Genomic DNA, 18249 nt, shown 5'->3' on the forward strand with positions numbered 1-18249 from the left:
TCCTAGCACATCCACTGTGGAGGCTTCCCTGTACAGCCAAATGAGAATTGACTTCTCCCTCCCCTGGCTTTTCATAGCTCTTTGTCTCTGACCCTCCTCGTGTCTCCTACATTTTGTTTTGTTTTTGGGTGATGCTTGGGGTCATCCCCTATACCACACCTTTGAATCTGAGCTCCTTAAGAGCAAGTTCTCATCTTCAGAGACCCCAGAGAATGCCTATCACAATACAGGTCCTAAATGAGTATTTTTTGACTTGCTTCCTGAAACCCAAAGTCCCAGGAACAGCGCTTCCCGAACTTTAACATGTGTGGAAAGCACCTGGGGATTCTTGCTACAATGCAGGTCCCGATTCGGTAGGGCTGGAGTGGGGCCTGCAAACTCCCGGGTGTTGCTGACGCGACTGGTCCATACCACACTTTGACGACATGGCTCTCTCTGGGGCCTGCGCTTCCCCCGCAGTGGGCCTAGCACTTCCGGGGGAACCCCTGGTGTGGGGCTCAGTACCTCAGAGGTTTCCAGTGACTGGATCTCCCTCGGTAGCTCCACGGCGTGCTTGCTGAAGTAGTCCATGGTGATGGCGTTGTTCCAGTAGCTCAGGTTGTTCTCCGGGTTGGCTGTCTTCTTCTTCCTCCTCATGCAGCACACGGTCAGCAAGACAGCTGTGGAGAGATGCCCGGTCAGAGAGGGCGAGAGAGGCAGCCAGGATGGGTCAGCACCTTTGGGGGGTAAGTGCCAGTGTCCCAGGTGGGGCTGTGATGGTCACACATTCAGCCATGCATCTCATTCATTCATTCGATTGTTTGTTCATTCTTTCAACAGATATCTGTATATGCTGAGTTCACACTTTGTGCCAGAAACTTACAGGTATTGAGGAGATAGGGGTGAAAACATAGACAAAGCCTCCCCCCCTCAACCCTGCTTTCATAAGCTTCCTTTCTAGTGTGTGTGTGTGGGTTTGGCGGGGCCTGACCCTATATAAGGAAAAACAAAATAAATAAACAAGGTAAATTCAGATAGTGATGAGTGCTTGAAGAAAATAAAACAGGGTGAAGTGACAGAGACAAGAGCAGAGAGTTGGAGTCGTCAAGAAAGGCCCCCCCAAGGAGGTGATGTTAGAGCTTAGATTGGAAGGTGCAGAAGGAGCCAGCCACATGAAGAATGTGCAAAGGGCCTGGGGTGGGGAATCAAGATAGATGCATGACAGGAGAAGAAAAGAGACCAGCATGGCTGGAGAGGAGTGAGTGTAGAGGAGGGAGGTAGGACATGAGGTCAGAGTGGTGTTTAGAAGCTGTACCCACAAGGCCCAGGAGCAAGGGGCTTGGGCATAATTTGGGGATATCAGTAGATGCTGCAGTGCCACTCCTTGAGTTTGCTCTGAGAAAAGGCTTTACTCATTTAGGTGGAGAACTCCCCAGAGCTTGGCTGCAGAGCAATGGCCTGTGTGGTGTGAGGCGTAGCACCACCACCGATGAGGGGAGATCTGTCTGAGTAGTAGTATGGTGAAAGATGGGCAGAGCATAGTGGACTTTGTAAAAGGAGCCCTTCATTCCACAGAGGGTCCCCTTGAAGGCACAAGTTCACAGAGTGAAATCACTGGGCAGAAGTCTTAGACCTTGATAAAAGATCTTCTCTGGCATCATCAGTTTCATCATCAGCACAGTAATAACGATAATAGCTACTAACAGTTATATGACACTTACGTGCCAAGCACTTTAGAAATATCAACTCACTTAATCCCCCCAGGAGGATCAGTACTATTATGGTGTCCATTTCTCAGACAGGAAAACTGCAGCTCACACAGTGAAGGGATCTACCCAAGAGCAAACTCAGGCAGCTGGGCTCCGAAGGCTGTGCTCTTAACCATCCAAGACATTGCCTCGCAGAGACAGGCCCAAGGATGTTGCAGAAGCTGACCCTGCACAGCCGCACCTGACTGAGGCTCTTCACAAACTGCCTGAGCTCATGGCTGGGTGTGACCCTGTCTGTTCAATCTCTGAGACCACTGGGCCCAAGGGAGGACGGAAGATGTTTGGATTGTGTTGATGAACCAGGTGCGAACAGAGTGGCTTGGACATGCCAAAGGAGGAGGCTTCTGAGGTCAGAGAGGTGGGTGGTCTCTTCAGGCCCTTACAGTGGACCGGGTGACGCCACCATGAGGGGGACAGAGCCCTCTTGGGGAGAAGTGGGTATGTGACACCCGGGCATAACCTGTCCCAGGCTCTCCACCACCAGAGCCTCAGGGTGGCTGTAACTCCAGACCAGGGGTGGGCAGGGCCACACCCAGCAACCTGGTGCCAACCACCTCCGTGCTGGGGAGTGGGGCACTCAGGCTGAGTTGACCACAGAGACCGCAGAAGGGGACGGTGGCCACCAGGGGGCAGCGGAGGGTCAGCGCCACCGCAGCAGCCTGAAGGCTCGTCCAGCGTCAGGAGGTGAGGGCACAGCGGAGTGTGAGGCAGCAGCAAAGGCTGGCACCTGTCCCCCGAGACCCCAGGCCCCTGGGGCCGACTGAGGGATTCCACTGTCTTCTTCCCAGCTGCCAGCCTTGCTGGCATCTCAATCTGAAAGGGCCTCTGAAAAAGGTCAAGAGATGGGGCACATTTCCATTTCATCAAATAATGCTTCTATCCAAAAGACTTCTAATTTGCTTACCATTCTTCCAGATCTCCTTTAAAAAATGCTTTAAAAATATAGAGATAGTTTGGATTGTTTGAGCTTTTTAAAAGGGTTTTTAGAGATTAGCTGGTATAGACTTTTTCAAATGTTGTGGATCTCCTCCTTCCCTCCTTTCCTTCCAAAGAACCCTTTCTTCAACTGGTTGAAGAAGGAATGGGAGTGAAGAGGGGGGTTGCAGAACACAGCCTGATCACCCCCTAATTTAGGCCACCTCCTGATTCTGTGGATGAGAAAACTATGGCTCAGAGTACCAAGCTGACTTGCTCCAAGTCACAGGCCTGAGAATGGTAGTGCTGGGACAAGACCCCAGGCCCCCTCTCCCCTTTTCTGGTGTCTTTATTGTTCACTGTCACTACCTTTCCATCCCGCTCCTGAAACAATGATAGAGAAATAGTCTGCAAAATTCAAGCTGGTGAAACAGAAGGCAGAGAGAGAGGCTTGGTTAGGAAAACATTTGGAAAGCAGGAAAAGTAGTGTTTTCTGAGCCCCAGCTCCATTTACCTGGTGGAGTTAGAGCCCGGGGGAAGAGATGGGGCTGTCAGAACCATTTCCTATACGAGAACAAACAGAGCAACCCTTCTCTTACCACGTTTTTAAGGTCACTTCCCATCATGCCACACACAACACTGCCACAGACACAAAAATGCTGTCCCTGGCAGGGGCAAAAAATGTAATATGGCAGATTTGCACGGTTTGCATACTTCTCCAGTGAAGAAGGATGCTTGTGCCTCTGATCTATTTAGCAATTATATGCAAATAGACAGAATCAAAGCACTAGATGTGGGCTTATGTTGATTTCCTAGTCACTATGGAGAGAGGGACATAGATTTAAATCAGAATCCAATAAATTCCTTGCATGACCTGAGCAAGTTACATCAACTCTGTCAGCCTCAGTTTCCTCTGGGAAGATTAAATGAAGTCTTGCATTTAGCAGTACTTTGTATATTCCCTTGCACACAGTAGGTTCTGAACCAACATCAGTCCCTCCCCCCATCCTACATTCTTATTCTACAAAGCAGGAATGGAAACCTAGAGACATCCTGCCCCAGGCCACGCTGCTAACCTGTCTGGCACAGGTTGCAGAATACAGGTCCTCTGACCCCTGACAGACCTCCTTCTACGGCACACATTCTCTTGGCTCTGAAGCCTGGGCTTGCTGAGAATGCAGGACCCTGTGTCCTGCCCTATGGGAATGGCTGGTTCTGTCTCAGGGTGGCCTGGGGTTGGAACAGGGAGTCCTGTTCCAAGCTTTCTTCCCCCACATGTTGTTTGTGCTCCAGATCCTGATTATATTTCTTTCTATTTCTTTCCAGGAGTTCCCAGCACTTCTCAAGCGCCATTTACTTACTGGAAGCCAACCTGGCTCTAGAACCAGCAGGGGCTTGGAGGCAGAAGGACCTGGGTTCAAGTACTGGCCCTGCCACATATTAGATCAGGCGAGTTGCTTTACCTCTCTGATTAACATGGACTTCAGTGGGTTGTAATGAAGAATAAAGAGATTCTGAAATCAAAATGCTGAGCACACTGCTTGACACACAGTAGGTGCTTAATTGATGGCTCTCTATTCTGGCATCCTCCAAAAGAGAGACCCAGAAAGAAAAACTAGGCTGTACAAACATGGGGTGGCTTGAGAACAAGGGACTACCCTTGGCTTAGAACTTTCACTATTTTGATGGTTTGATGTTTCTTCCAAGAAAGAAAAGCACAAGTCAGAGTTTTTAATATATTCCCAGGACTGACCTGGTGCTTTACAGTCTTATTTAACCCCCAGAAATCTGTCCGAGGAAGCTGCTGTTACTCTTCCCATTTACAGAAGTGGTAACTGGAGTTGATGGAAGGTAAGAAAATTGATCCTAATTGATCCTAATTGATTACACAGCTAATTACTGAAACTTGAACCCAGGTCTATGTGACCCTCAAGTTGATGCCTGTTGTCCCATAGTTCCCTGAAGACTGGAGGGAACATATTAGGCACATGGAAGCACTTTGCAAACTACACACCTCGGCAAACACAAGGTGTTGTGTACCCCCTTTCCAATTCAGCCACAAAGCTTCAACTGCTCTCTTTCTCTGAAGGCAAAAGCCTTCAAGACTGTACAGGAGGTAAAATGGGGTTCCTATTTCCTTAAGTTTTAAAACAGAGGTGAGGATTAAGAAAGTCTTGGCTTCTCAGGAACATCAATGAGGAACTATCCATGGCTAAGAAGGAAGTTCATTGGTTTTAAGATGGAGCCCTGGGTTCCACACTCCTGGGAGGGGCGTGCTTTCAGGTGATGCGACTCTCTGAGTGATGGAAAATGGAAATGAAACCCTTCAGGGCCCTGAGGACTCAACCTCTTCAAACACCTGCCCAAATCATAACAACAATAAAATTATTAACAGTCATTCTATTATCACTGATATTTACTGAGCACCTTCTCCATGGCAGACACTGCGCGGGGACCTGACATGTATTATCTCTGATTTTCATAACTAATCTCTGAGGTAGGTGTTGCCTGGCTGCTCAGATCTCCTGCTGCAAGGAGTAGAGGTCACCAAGAGCCCCAATGGCTACCCCTTTGGTTCCACCACAGTGTTTGCACCAAGGCTGTGTTCTCCCCAGGTTGCTCCCATCAATGACTGAGGGAGGCAGGCTACTGGCGAAGGCCTGTTCCTGTGGGATGCGGGACCCTTGCCCAGGCTCAAGGACTCCCATTGGCCTGGCAGAAACTTCCTCAGAACTGCACTGCCACCCCAGACTCTTCTACCTAAGCCTCTGCCTTCCCTTTCTCCCTTCACAGGTGTCGGGACTGCACTGCATTTGGTGGGCTCTCCCAGCCCACTGTGGTTCCTTCTTGTTGTGGGTCGAACTGTATCCCCCCAAAGAGTGTTCATGTCCTAACCCCTGGTACCTGAATGTGACTGTTTTTGGAACTGGCGTCTTCTTTGCGGAGATAATCAAGTAAGATAAGGTCATATCGGACTGGGGTGTGCCCCAAACCCAATGACTGGGCGTCCTTCTAAGGCGAGAAGTTTGGAGACATAGTGACTCACAGGGAAGAAGGCCACGTGAAGATGGAGGCAGAGATTGGGGTGATGCAGCCATATCATGAATGCCCAGGATCGCTGGGATCCAACAGAAACTGGAAGAGGAGAGGATGGATTCTCCCCTAGAGCCTTCAGAGGGAACCTGGCCCTGCCAACAGCTCGATTTAGGATGTCTAGGCTCTGGAATGGTGAGAGAATAAACTTCTGTGTCTTAAGCCACCCAGTTTGTGGTACTTTGTTGCAGCAATCTGAGGAAACTATGACACTTCCCTTTATACTTCATAGGTATTTTCCCCAATGAATCTTTTGCATGCTGAATCCTGTTTTGGTGTCTGCTTCTCAAAGGACCCAAATTAACACAGCAGGTATTAGTTCCATTTTACAGATGAGAAAACACTGGATCAACGGTTAAGTAATTTGTCCAAGTTCCTTAGCCGATGAGTAGCAAAGCTGGGACTACATCCAGTTGTGTTTCACTCCACAGGCCTAGTTTTTAAAGTTAGATTTAGGCCAAGTAGATTTAAAGTTAGAAAAGTCAGAGGATGGGGGAGCTCTGACATAGTTTAGTTTGGCCCCTTCATTTTATAGATGAAAAAACCTGAGACCAGTGAGGGGAAAGGATTAGTCCAGGGTGCCAATGTGGGGTGAGCCAGGGCTGTGGACAATCATTTCCCTCCTTTGGAGGCTGAGGGAAGAGGCCAAGGGGAGGCCTTAGGGGAAGAAGGAGACCAGGCTGGACCCAAGGCCATTGGCCTAGGGAATCCAGATATGGGGGTTTACTGTCTGGCTTCCCATCCTGGCAGATGGAATATGCCTGTAGGAGGCCGAAGGAGGGTCCTATCCAATGGCCCTTTTTGGGAAGCACAAGGAAGAGCTGCCAGTGTGTGGGTATGACACTTGGGTCCAGCCAAGGTGACATCCCCTGGATGACCCTGCTTTACCCTGGGGCTTCTCCCTCTGCCTCTTCCTGTTGATTCATAACCCCATGGACATAAGTCCCGAGGTCACCTTTCCTTCTTGCCCTTATCTCTTCTACTTTTTTCATGGGCAAGAATAATCCTGATGCCTGTGAGTAAAAGATACATATATACATTTGGCATTGACTCATTCACTGAAGAGCTAACACAGGCGAGAACCATGTTGGCACAATGGTGTGTTACCTCTCTGAATGCTGCACTGACACATGAATGGCATTCACATGTGTCTGCATGGAGCCCTAGCTGCTTTTCGGGCTCAGCGAGGGGTACTACTCTGCTTCTGCTAGGCTCAACTTGCACTGTTGATGAAAAACCTCTGCAGCTACCATTGCTTCCTGTTCTCACCCTTGCTGGTGGGGCTGGGTGAAGACATTCTCAAGAAAGGAGGTGGGGCATGCAGGACAGGCCAGGAAGCCCGGTAGAACCACTGGCAGAGTATTGACAATAGTGTGGAGGACTCTGCGCCAGGCCCAGAGGCTGTAGCAGGAGGCAGTGGGCTCCGTGTGTCCTGATGGTGGCAGCAGAGACCAGCTCGGGAGCCACAGGGCTCCTGTGCTCCAGCAGGAGTGTGCTCTGGATCTAATCAATTTCAGTTCTCGGCACATCGGAGAATGCGTGTGGCAGACAGTGTCTGGCATGGCTCAGGAGACAAAGCAGTTCTCAGCCCTGGCACACATACCTCCTTCCAGCTGTTGGGTGGGGCTTGCAATCTGGAAAGGCAGGTAGAGCTGATGACCTTCCTCCTTGGGCAGCCTGGGATTTGCTATGTTCACTCCTCTGCTTACAGCAGAAGCAGGGAAACCATCTCCTGACCAGCACCTCTGGCCATCTGAACTCTGGCTTCTGGTGGATGGGGGAAAGCAGAGCCAGGGCCGGTGCAGGTATGAAAAGCCAGAGGAGAGGAAATCTATGCATATCCTTTGCTACCAACCCAGACTGCTTGAAGTGTCTGGTCTGGCAAACTGGAAAAGGGTTAGATTCTTCTTTTGAGGGCTGCAGAGTGAATCTCCAGGAAAACCTGAAACATGGGGCCCTTAGACGTGGGTAAGGTCTGCTGACTTGAGGACTAGAGTGGCATTGGGCTATGAAGAAACAGCCTGGATATTAACCTCAGATTCGACTACCATTCACTGAACAACTAATACAGCTAAGCGCATGTTGGGCACATCATGTGCTTTGAAAGAGCACGGGGTTCTGAAGCTGGACAAGCATTCTCCATCCCAATGTCCCTCTCATTGGGGCCCTCATGGGGTTAACACTGGTCCCACCAGAGTCAAGGGCCATGACCTGGGATGTAGCGAGGTCTGGGGAGACAGCCATGGTTGAGGCAGGACCTTGGGGAGTCTGGTTGGCATGGCTTGCAGGAGCATCCCATTTGGTGTGGAAATGCAAGACAGACACCAAAGGAGCTAGGGTTTGAGATTCCAAGATGATATTAACAGTCCAGTTTAAACAAAAATTCTTCTCTTCCACTGGAAAGGAATATGTTATATCCCTAACACCTGAGGTTCCTGTTAGCTGCCAGAAGCATTCTTTAGGGCACAGTTTCAGGCCGTATCCTTGCCCTTGACTTGGCTGGTATTTTTATGCATGGTTTAGGCAGCCCAGGGCCTTCCAGCTCTGCAGTAAGATCTGATCTAATTTCAAACTCACCATAGCAGAAGTGTTGGGGAAGAAGTAGGGGTATTTTTAGAATTGCAAAACTCAGGTGGGTGTGACCCATGGGGGCGCAGGCTGAGGCTACTCTGGGTTGTCCAGCCCCCAAAAGAGGGAGACTGTGGTGGGGAGAGGACTCTGGGAGTTGGGGAGGGAGCCATATCACACATCTCCTAGTGCCTGGCACACAGTGGGCACTCACAGAATGTTACATTGCATCAGACCAGTGGATCCACCCCAGATCTGCACTGACCCGCTGTGTGACTGGGACTAGGGGCAAATCACTTCACCTGGAGATTTACTCCCCACCTGTAATCAGCTTGTTTCTGATTTTTATTTTGTTCTTCTGGCTAGTGTGATTAAGAATGGAACTATAAAAAATAATGGGAACTCAATGTCCCATATACATGTAAGGAATGGAAAATGGAAAAGCTGTCTCTAATGTGATTACTTCTCAAATATAACCATTATTAACAATTTATAGGCTAATAGTGCTACATTTTCTCAGTATCATTCTTCTGTTTTAAAAGTAGGCAATCAGGGTTTTAAGAATATATGTATGTTTCCATAAGAGGCAAAAAAGCTGCTTTTGTTAAGAATGAAACAGATACGCAACCGGCAAACATTTTTACTTTTCCCGAACTGGGGCCTTGAGCAGAAATAAGCTGTCCCTGACTGACATGGAAAGTTTCCTTTGCTTATCAACCTGAAGGAGACAGAAATCTGGGAGAGGCTGCTCCTGGAAAGAATCCAGACTCTGGATTAAAAAAGAACTTGGAGTGCAATGCTGAGCGGAAACATGATTCATGTTAAAGGCATAAACCTCCTGCACTAACGTTCAAATCACCGCGGCACAAGGAAAGGCTGGGGGAGCCTCCCCTGCGAAAAGCCTCAGGGGCTTCATTCCTCTTGAATCAGTGAGAGGCGAGTGTGTGGGTACAGCTGCCAGAACAGGACCAAAGCACCCCGAACGAAGGCGACCCTGTCCTGCTGGCCTCTGGCGCGGCCGGCCATGGGCAGAGCACCAGGCTCCCTTGGGGGAGAATGGGGATACACCAAAGGCTTCCTGGGGGGCACATTGAGAGGGCACATGCCAGGGCAATGCAGTCCTGTGACTAAGATTTGAAGGCACAGGGATGGGTGGCTTGGAAAAAGAGGATAATGCCCGTGAGAGCCATTTCAAATATTTGGGGGATTGTTAAATGAATGTGTTTTATGTGGTTTTGGAGGGCAACAGCTTAGGAACCCAGGGTGGAAATGACAAGGAGGCAAATTTCGGTCCCCCAGAAGAGTGGGGTAACAATTTGAGAATGGTCCGACCAGTGAGTGAGGGGTACAGGGAAGGTTTCTCAACTCTGGAAGGATTCAGTGCGGAGCTGGCTGATAACTACTTGGGGGGTGGAGGAGGCTGAGTAGAGTAAGGATTCCCAAGAGGTTATCAGAGAAACTCTTAGGAATCTAGGACCACGCACACAGGGAAGACAAAGGAAGCTCTAAGGCCCTGAGAGATTATATCAAGTTCTTTATGGAGACATTAGGGAGAAAGCTTCTTGGCCTCTGGTTAACAGTGTCGGACAGCAGCATGGAAGTGCTGATGGCTTTGGGAAGCCCTTCTCCACCGATATCAGGATATCAGTGGAAGCAAAATGCTGCTAATGATGAGGGCCCACTGCATCCAGCTGACAGTACTGATGAGCAAATAAAACAGGGGTAGTAGTAGGGGGAAGAGAAGAGATAAAATTCACAGGTAACTCTCAAACCTTTCTTTAGCCACAAAAACTATGATATGCCAAGGCGAAAAGAACTTCCCAGCAGATCAAAGTTTCATCTCCTCTTCCATGGGGGAAGAGACAGATGAGAAGGAGAAGAGATGAGGAAGGAGAGGAGAGAAAAGACAATAGGGAAGATGGAGAAGGAGGAGGAGATAGTAAAAGCTTTGCAACTTAGAGGCTGTAAATTTGGAAGAGCCAACTTTCACCTATGGGGTCCTGCTGCCACATCACTCCAGGCCTTAGCAGGTTCCTCGAGGCTGAGTGTGGCAGGGGGATGAGGTGACAAGAGAACTAGGCTTAAAGACAGGCTCTCTGAGCTCTCATCCCAGCTCTGCCACTCACTACCTCTGGGATCCTGGGTGAGCCTTCACCTGTCCAGCTTGGTGTTTCTTTCTGCAAAATGCAGGGTTGGATTAGACTGTCTGTAAAATCCTCCGTAACTCCTGTGGCTTTGCTATCAGTAGGCATCTGAGCCATTGCTGGACAGGATGGAGGATCAGGGGTGGGGATAACCTATGATTCTTTTCCTGCTGCCTTGTTTCCTGGGATTCTGGGAAATTTTTGCAGCCCACTTGGTGGGGCTGCCCAACTCTGGGGTAAAAGGGGGTCTTGGAATTCCGAGGATGGGCACGTTGATATGGTAGAGGGAGAGGAGGGAGGGAAGAGAGAAGCGGGGAGAGGGCAGAGCACTTACAGCAGGACGAGATGGGGACGCTGATGGCCAGGATCACCCAGGCGATGTCCATCTTGCTCAGGCAGATGGTGGCTCTGTGCTGGGGTTTGTCCCCTTCGGCCACATGGGAGCTGTTCCCTGCTGTTCCAGGCGTCCAGGTACCAGCGGGGACCAGGCGGTTGAGGAAGTTTCCTGTGGCTGTGGACACCACTGTGGAGAGAGGACTGGGCACCCTTTCGGTCAGAGTGGGGGTGGCTGCAGCCTCCTCCTCTGCTCGGTAAACAGTGCTTTCTGAGACCCCGGGGGGCCGGGCTGAGACCTGCCGGGTTGCGGATGCTCCCTGAGGAATCCCCTCGGAAGGGGCTGAGACCCTGGTGTTGAAGGCAGCCTGGGTGGGCTCCGTGGCGGCCATGAGGACCCCAGAGCTGGCAGACAGAGGCCTGTCAGTGCCAGGGGTGAGAATAAACCAGGAGTTCTGTGATTCCTGTGGGTCACCGTGGGGGCGCTGAGAAGGCACTGAGGCAGGCTGTGGACTGGCAGGGGCACCTGAGGCTGCGGTGGTGTTCAGCTCCCCTCCGTGGCTGGTGAAGGTGGAACCACCCTCCTGGTCTACTCCGCTAAGGCCTGGCTTGTTCTCTGCAGGCACCAGGTGGGTGGTGGCTGATGCCCATGAGGTACTGCTGGGTGCCATGGCTGCAGCCACTGTCTGGGGCTGTGACGAGGAGGAGTAACCCCAGGGTGAGTTTCTGGGGGTGAGGATGGAGGGATCTGGCGCCACAGACCCTGTGAAGTTGCCTTTGTAGATCTGAAAGATCTTCCCCAGGGGCCGCTTCTGCCCCAGATATGTGGAGCTCTGATTTCGCCCCCGCTGGCTTTCCTTCCTCCCCAACTGGCCACTGTGTAGGGGTGGGACAGGGCGTGATGAGCTCCCAGCTCCCTTTCGGGAAGAACCTGGGGGCCTGGGGGGTCTGCGCATGGTAGCCCGGGTGGGTGGTGCAGTAGGGCGGCTGGGGGCTCCCGTTGGCTTTGTCGGCAGGATGGTGTGGGCAGCCTCCCCTGGGGGACGGCCCTCTGAGTGGGAGGATGTGGTTGCCATGGCAGCAGGAAGGTGCCCTGTGGTCAGGGGTCCTTCAGGATGGGAGGTGGTGGCAGTCACCGAGGTGGTGGAGAGGGTGTTTGCAGGATAGTGTCTGTCTGGATGGGACGTCATCGTTGTCATAGGAGCTGTGGCCTGTGAAGAAGGCCCATCAGGATGGGGCGTCAGCATCTCCACAGAGGCAGGGGCCACCACGGTTGAGCGTCTGGTAGAGCTGGGGGTTGCTGTCACCACGGTGCCTGGGATAGTGCCTGAGGGGAGGATCTGGAGAGATTCCCTGGGAGATGGTTCCTGGACGGCAAATACCAGTGCTTCAGTCAGTGCCAAGGGCAGGAGGAAGCCTTGAGAGGAGACAGAGAGAAGAGGTGAAATACCTGGGGAGTAGGCTCCAGCCTGGGCCTTCCTTACACATGACCTTGGAAAGCTCTGGGAGCTGAAGTACAAACGCCTGCACTGCTTCGTTCATGACACTCAAAGCAGATGCCAAACCATGTGTGGAGCCAGGACAGGTCTACCAGGCAGGTGCCACCTGGAACTTGCTGGGAAGAAAACCCAGCATCAGGGGAGTAGAGGAGCCAAACTGGCCTCTCCCATCCTTTCCCCAGAGCCTCTGACACGCTCTCCACTCTCTGCCCAAGGGCAGCTTCTCAGAGCAGCCTGGGCAAGGGTGTGGGAGAAGGTTTGTGGCCTCCATGTCTGCCTCCCAGGGCCTCTGTCCTTCTACAGCCAGGGAACGGTCAGGGCCAGGGCACAGCCACGGAGAGACTGGGAGCCACCTCCCAGTCTTTCCTGGCTCGGGAAGGCCTGGTGGGCATGACCAACTCCCATTTATAAAACAGACAAAGGTACAAACAGACAGACTTCTGTCCATTCGGGCCTACTCACCAAATAACTAAGAAGGCCCCACTCTCTCCTCGACCCTGGGGGACACAAAAGCAGGGCAGTGTCTGGCCCTTGGCAAACTTACACAAATTCACAAACCATCCTAAAACAAGGCAGGGATGGCTCTGTGCAACAGGCTGAAGGGTCAGGGGCCCAGAGAAAGGGCCATCAGACCCGGTGTGTGTGGAGCCTTAGCACGGAGTCTGGGACAGGAGACACATCCCATAAAAGCCAGTCGGTAGGACGGTTAGCATTCTCAACTGCTTTTCCTATGGGGCTCATGCGGCTGAACTCTCTGTGGAAAATCTTCCCGGTGGTGCCTAACATTTTTGAGTAGGGGAGCCCTTCTGAATATTAAAAAAAAACCATGGATTTTACATGTGTCTATTTTTAATTCACTGAGAAAATGCACAAGGACAAAAACTTTCTGTACATTTAGAAACACTTCTAAGTATGTGTGGATTTTATTAATCACAACAGCATATACCTATGTTTAAAAATAATATACCTTATATAAATGTAGGACCTATTGAGATTATTGGTTGGAATACTGGGCATGTCCTTACAGTACCATGGCTAGGGATGGTGGAGTGGGCCAGTGCCCCCCTCACCCTGCATCCATAAATTTGTGGGTGGGGGGAAGCTGAGGGACCACAGATCAAATAGAGAATGTAGTGCCCACCATCTCTAGAACGAACAATCTGCCATAAGCAACCTGGCTTTTTCCAAATTTCCATTTGTGATTTAGACTGTACACCAGTGATGTGATCTGCTTGTTCATGTCATGCCTCAAAACTGTTTACTGAGCACCTGCTTTGTACCAATGCTCCATTTAATCACAGCTACTCCATGGGGTAGGAAAGTGAGGTTCAAGGAAAGTAAGCATTGTTCTAAGTTACACAATAGCAGAAGTGGGTCTGAAACCAGGTCTGTCTCCCAAATGCATGCTTTTCCCAGTCAACTACTACCAATGATGCAGGAGAAGGGAGAAGAGGACAGTAAGCTGCACCCACAGAAGAAACAATATGCTGTTGTGCTCTGGCAGGTTCAGGGCAATTCCAGTCCTCCGCTTCTCGCCCCTCCACAAGGGCTGTTGGTCCCAACCTCTGACATTTTGATGGACATTCCCTTATAACCCAGTTTGGTTCTTGAGTGCCTTTGTTCAATATAAGAGTCTTATATTTGGGGTTCCCCCACAAAAGCGAGACTGAGACAAGGGCTTGTGTGCATGTAGTTTATATTGGGAAGTAACCCTAAGGGACAGCTATGGGTGACTGCAATGAGTGAAACAGGGAAAGAGGGTAAATCTATCCAAAGGTAGGTTATCAGCTGAGCCGGGTGGGCACCTCAAACCCTCTGGGGATCTCTGAGTTGCTGAGCAGACTGCTTCTCAAATTGCCTGAAAGGAAACTGCGGTTCCTATACCCATTGGAATTGCCTCATGGGTGCTGATTCCACTCGCTTCCACGTTTGTGCATGCCTCTCATGTGGCCGAGTCAGAGAAGCCCTGGGGCAGAGGGGCTGTCAGGCTATGCCGGCACCAGCTGGTTACTGCAGCAACAGCGGGAGTTAAAACTGAGGGCCCAGCAGATCCCTGGGGTGGAACACCTGGAGTGGAGCTCAAGAGATATTGCTTAGGATCCCAGACTAGGGTCCAGGGACTCAGCAGTCTTTTGGCGACATTGCCAAGGGCAATGCAGAGCTGTAAGAAAGATGTGGACCGACTCCAGTGACAGGCTGGGGTGGGTCAAGAGCAGCCCCTGCCTCAAGTAGGACTTTGGCAGCCCTGCAGAGGCAGAGGGGGTTAATACATCTTGGTCTTTAAAATACTCAGGGAAAGAAATTCCACTGACTTTCCCACTAGCATGTACTGGGGGCTAAAATCCTCCCAGCTGGAAAGTATATGATCATAATCCTTCTTGCTGTAAGAGTCACAGTGTAAGTAAATATGTTTGGCGTTGCTGGTTTACTTTTTAGTCACCAGCATCCTCTGAGGTCATTTTTCTCTCTCTAGGAGGACTGCCAAATTAGCCCTAGATGCTTTCTCCTTTAGAATTTAGAGTAAATCTTTGGAACAATGAATGAATACTGCCAACCTAGGTGCAAAGGACTTTCACCTGGAGAATGACCTCTAGATGTCACAAGAGAGGGGCTCTAGAGCTCATCTAATCTAACTCCCTCTTTCCAAGAAGGGGCAACAGAAGGCGTTAGTGACTTGTCTGAGGACACAAAGCTGGTTGGGGACACAGCCTGGACCACAACCTGGACATCATTTCCAAGCAAATTTTTATTTGTGTCATAAAAAATTGCCACAATATTGCACTGCCCAAACACCACTTTCAACCTCTATTGTCACCTTCAATATGGAAATGAGACAAGGGTTTACCTCTCCTTCTTGGCACAAAAGGTTAATGACTGAATGTGACACATACATTGTCAATACATGTGCAAGGCCTTCAACCCAAGGCTCCCCTAACAGATGCAAATGTTCATTCGAGGCTCTTTGTGCTGGCCTGCCCACTCCCCCTCCTCACAATCTGGGGCTACCACCTTTTTGCATACCATTTGCATAGATTTGCATAATGGACTCTGGAGGCTCTAATCCCAAATATGTAAGGGACTAAAACTGAAATCTAGCTTGATGTGCTTGAAATGCGGAACTGATTTTTAAAACATGTTGGAATAAGGACAATTTGAGGGGGGTATGTGGAAACCAGCAGATTGATGGGTGCCCAGATGTACCAGGAAGGCTCCTCCTATCCAGAATTCCAATGCGTACGTGATCCCAGAGCCCAAGAGAGGGAAAGCCCCTCCTCCTTCTGTTTATTTGGTTGGCTGCCCGCAGACCATATTGGGCAAGATATTTGCATCTGGCAAAGGCAAGTAGGGGATAGATGAAGGGAGAAATGGTTAACATGTACTGAGCCTTATTATGTACCACACACTGCCTGAAGGGCTAAAGCTTATATTGATGCATTTAATCCTCACGAGACAGGTACTATTATTAGCTCTATGTTGCAATCGAGGTAAAGAAGCACAGAGAGGTACAGGAAGCTGCTCATGGTCTCACAGATGGGGAGTGGAGAACTGGGACTGGAAACCTGGCAGCATGGCTCCAGGGTCCACACTCTCAACCACTTCACTCACCATTGTGCTCTGCCCATTTACCCTGGCCGCTCACCACACTCCATTTGGGAATTGATTTTCTATTGTTGGTCTTTTAACTCTTCTTCCTTCTTATTTGCTTTTTACTATTTCTAATCCAGGGTTCTATGTGACATATTTGGTGAAAATCCATTTAATTAACTTTATTTTGTAAGTAACTCGGGGACCTTGTAGCAGTACAATACAATTCTCTTCTCTTCCCCAATCCTGGCATCTCAATGCACAACATTTTTTTTTTTTTTAGGAAATAAAAAATTATATATACAAAGCTATGTATTATACATATATAAAGATATACATTATATAAATATTTAAAAAGTCCTCTTAAAACCACTTATATAACATGTGTATACATACACATGCATGACATATTTGTTATATACATTTTTCCTTATACATTTAAATGGAATTCTATCTCCTTTTCCTAGTAATTTTAAATATATTATAAATAGATCTTCTCTCTCCATTAAACTAGGTTTTTCTAACGCAACATCTTTTGTTCACTGCCTTTAAACCCTTGTAACAGAGAACCTCAGAGTCTGAGAAGTCTTCTAATCCATTGCGTCACTAAGCAAGACAGCACCTCAGCCATCCCGGATGGTTGGTGTGAGGATTTAAAATCAGGTCTGTCAGTTCTCTGACACTCCTCCCATCAAGAAGCGGAGCCTACGTCCCCTCTCCTTGAGCCGAGGTGGGCCTTGGTGACTGCCAGGATGGACAGAATGAGGCTGAAGCGACACCACACGACCTCTGAGGTCAGAGTGGAGTTTCTGCAGGTTTCTCTTGCAGCACTCGCCCTGGGAGCCCTCAGCCTCCAGGAATGCAGTCGTGCTCCCCGGGGGTCTCCACTGGTGAGAACACATTAAAGGAGAGAGGAATGCCTGAGAAGCCTCAGCTGTCCCAGCCCTCAGCCATTTGGGTATTCCCAGGAACCAGACGAGTAAGTGAAGAAGCCTGGGAGATGACCCCAGCCCCAGCCTCTACTGCAACCACGTAAGAGACACCCTAAGTGAGAACTGCTTAGCTGAGCCTTGCCCACCCCAAGATTTGTGAACAGCTTAAGTGACTGTAATTACTTTATGCCTCCATCTGGGGTGGTTTGATCTGTAGCAAGAGATAAGCAGGACTCTTGGGAATCTAACTTCTGCATCTGATGTTTCAACAACAAAAGGAAAGAGTATTTACAGCATACAAAGGCTGCCCATCGGGGAGTTTGTTTCCTATGTGGGCAATATCGTACAATCTAGCCAGGCAACATGCATTCCTAACTTCAAGATTATCGTCTGTTGATTGGAAGGGACTTGAGGACTCTCTGGTGTCTATTCCGATGCTTTACAGATGAGGAGGCCAAGGCCTAGCAAAGTGGCCACAGCTGCCCAGGCCAACTCACTGCCTGGCCAATCCCACCGATGGATCCAGTCACTGCTTCAAATGCACAGTGCTGTTTTTACCCTCACGATGGTCCTGGTGTTCTAGCGGGCTCTGTCCTCTGAATGTCAATGATCCCTTTCATTTTTTTTTTTATAATACATTTTTTTATTGTGAAATGTAACAAATATACATAACAGTGATAACTTTCAAAATACGATTTAACAAGTAGTTAGAGAGCAAATTTCAAAGCATGTTATGGGTTACAGTTCCCACAGTTTCAGTTTTTCCTTATTGTAAAATATAAGATATATACAGAAAGGTGATAACTTTCAAAGTACAATTTAACGAGAAGCTACAGAGCAAATTTCAAAGAATGTTATGGGTTACAACTCCACCATTTCAGTTATTTCCTTCTAGCTATTCTAATACCCAAGCATCTAAGAAAAATATTTATGTAAAGATTCAGTATTTGTAGTCCTTTGTTAAATCCTATCTTGCTTGTGGCTACCCCTTCCTCTCGTTTAATCACTGTCTCGATCTTCAGGGATGTCTAGGCAGTGGCCACCCTAACTTGTTCATATTGAAAAGGGGTGTTTACATCATGTGGAAGGGGCCGGCCTCTGGTTGTTATTCTTAAATAGGCTGTTGCCTCTGGGTGTTATTTTTATTTTTATTTTTCATTTTAATTCAGTTTATTGAGATATATTCACATACCCTACAGTCATCCACAGTGTATAATCAGTTGTTCACAGTACTATCATATAGTTGTGCAGTCATCACCAAAATCAATTTTTGAACATTTTCAATACTCCAAAAAATAAAAAAATAGAAATAAGAATAAAAACACAAGTAATGAAGAACACCCAAAACATCCCATCCCCCCAACCCCCTATTATTCATTTAATTTTGCTCCCATTTTTCTATTCATCTGTCCATACACTGGATAAAGGCAGT

At 49.0% G+C, this 18249-nt stretch overlaps 1 protein-coding gene across 7 annotated transcripts in view; it reads right to left on the bottom strand.

Annotated features, from left to right (window-relative positions):
* Positions 1-18249, bottom strand: part of TMEM108 (transmembrane protein 108) — a 433516-nt gene that overhangs the window by 6685 nt on the left and 408582 nt on the right. For all 7 annotated transcript variants that reach the window (XM_037844713.1, XM_037844721.1, XM_037844705.1 and 4 more), the window contains 2 exons: positions 10803-12218; positions 505-659 (listed from right to left, as the gene is read on the bottom strand). In XM_037844713.1, coding sequence (XP_037700641.1) covers positions 505-659; positions 10803-12218 — 1571 coding nt within the window. The remainder of the gene's footprint in view (positions 1-504; positions 660-10802; positions 12219-18249) is intronic.

Source organism: Choloepus didactylus, chromosome 1 (assembly GCF_015220235.1).
Source record: "Choloepus didactylus isolate mChoDid1 chromosome 1, mChoDid1.pri, whole genome shotgun sequence".
In the NCBI taxonomy this organism is placed as follows: Eukaryota; Metazoa; Chordata; class Mammalia; order Pilosa; family Megalonychidae; genus Choloepus; species Choloepus didactylus.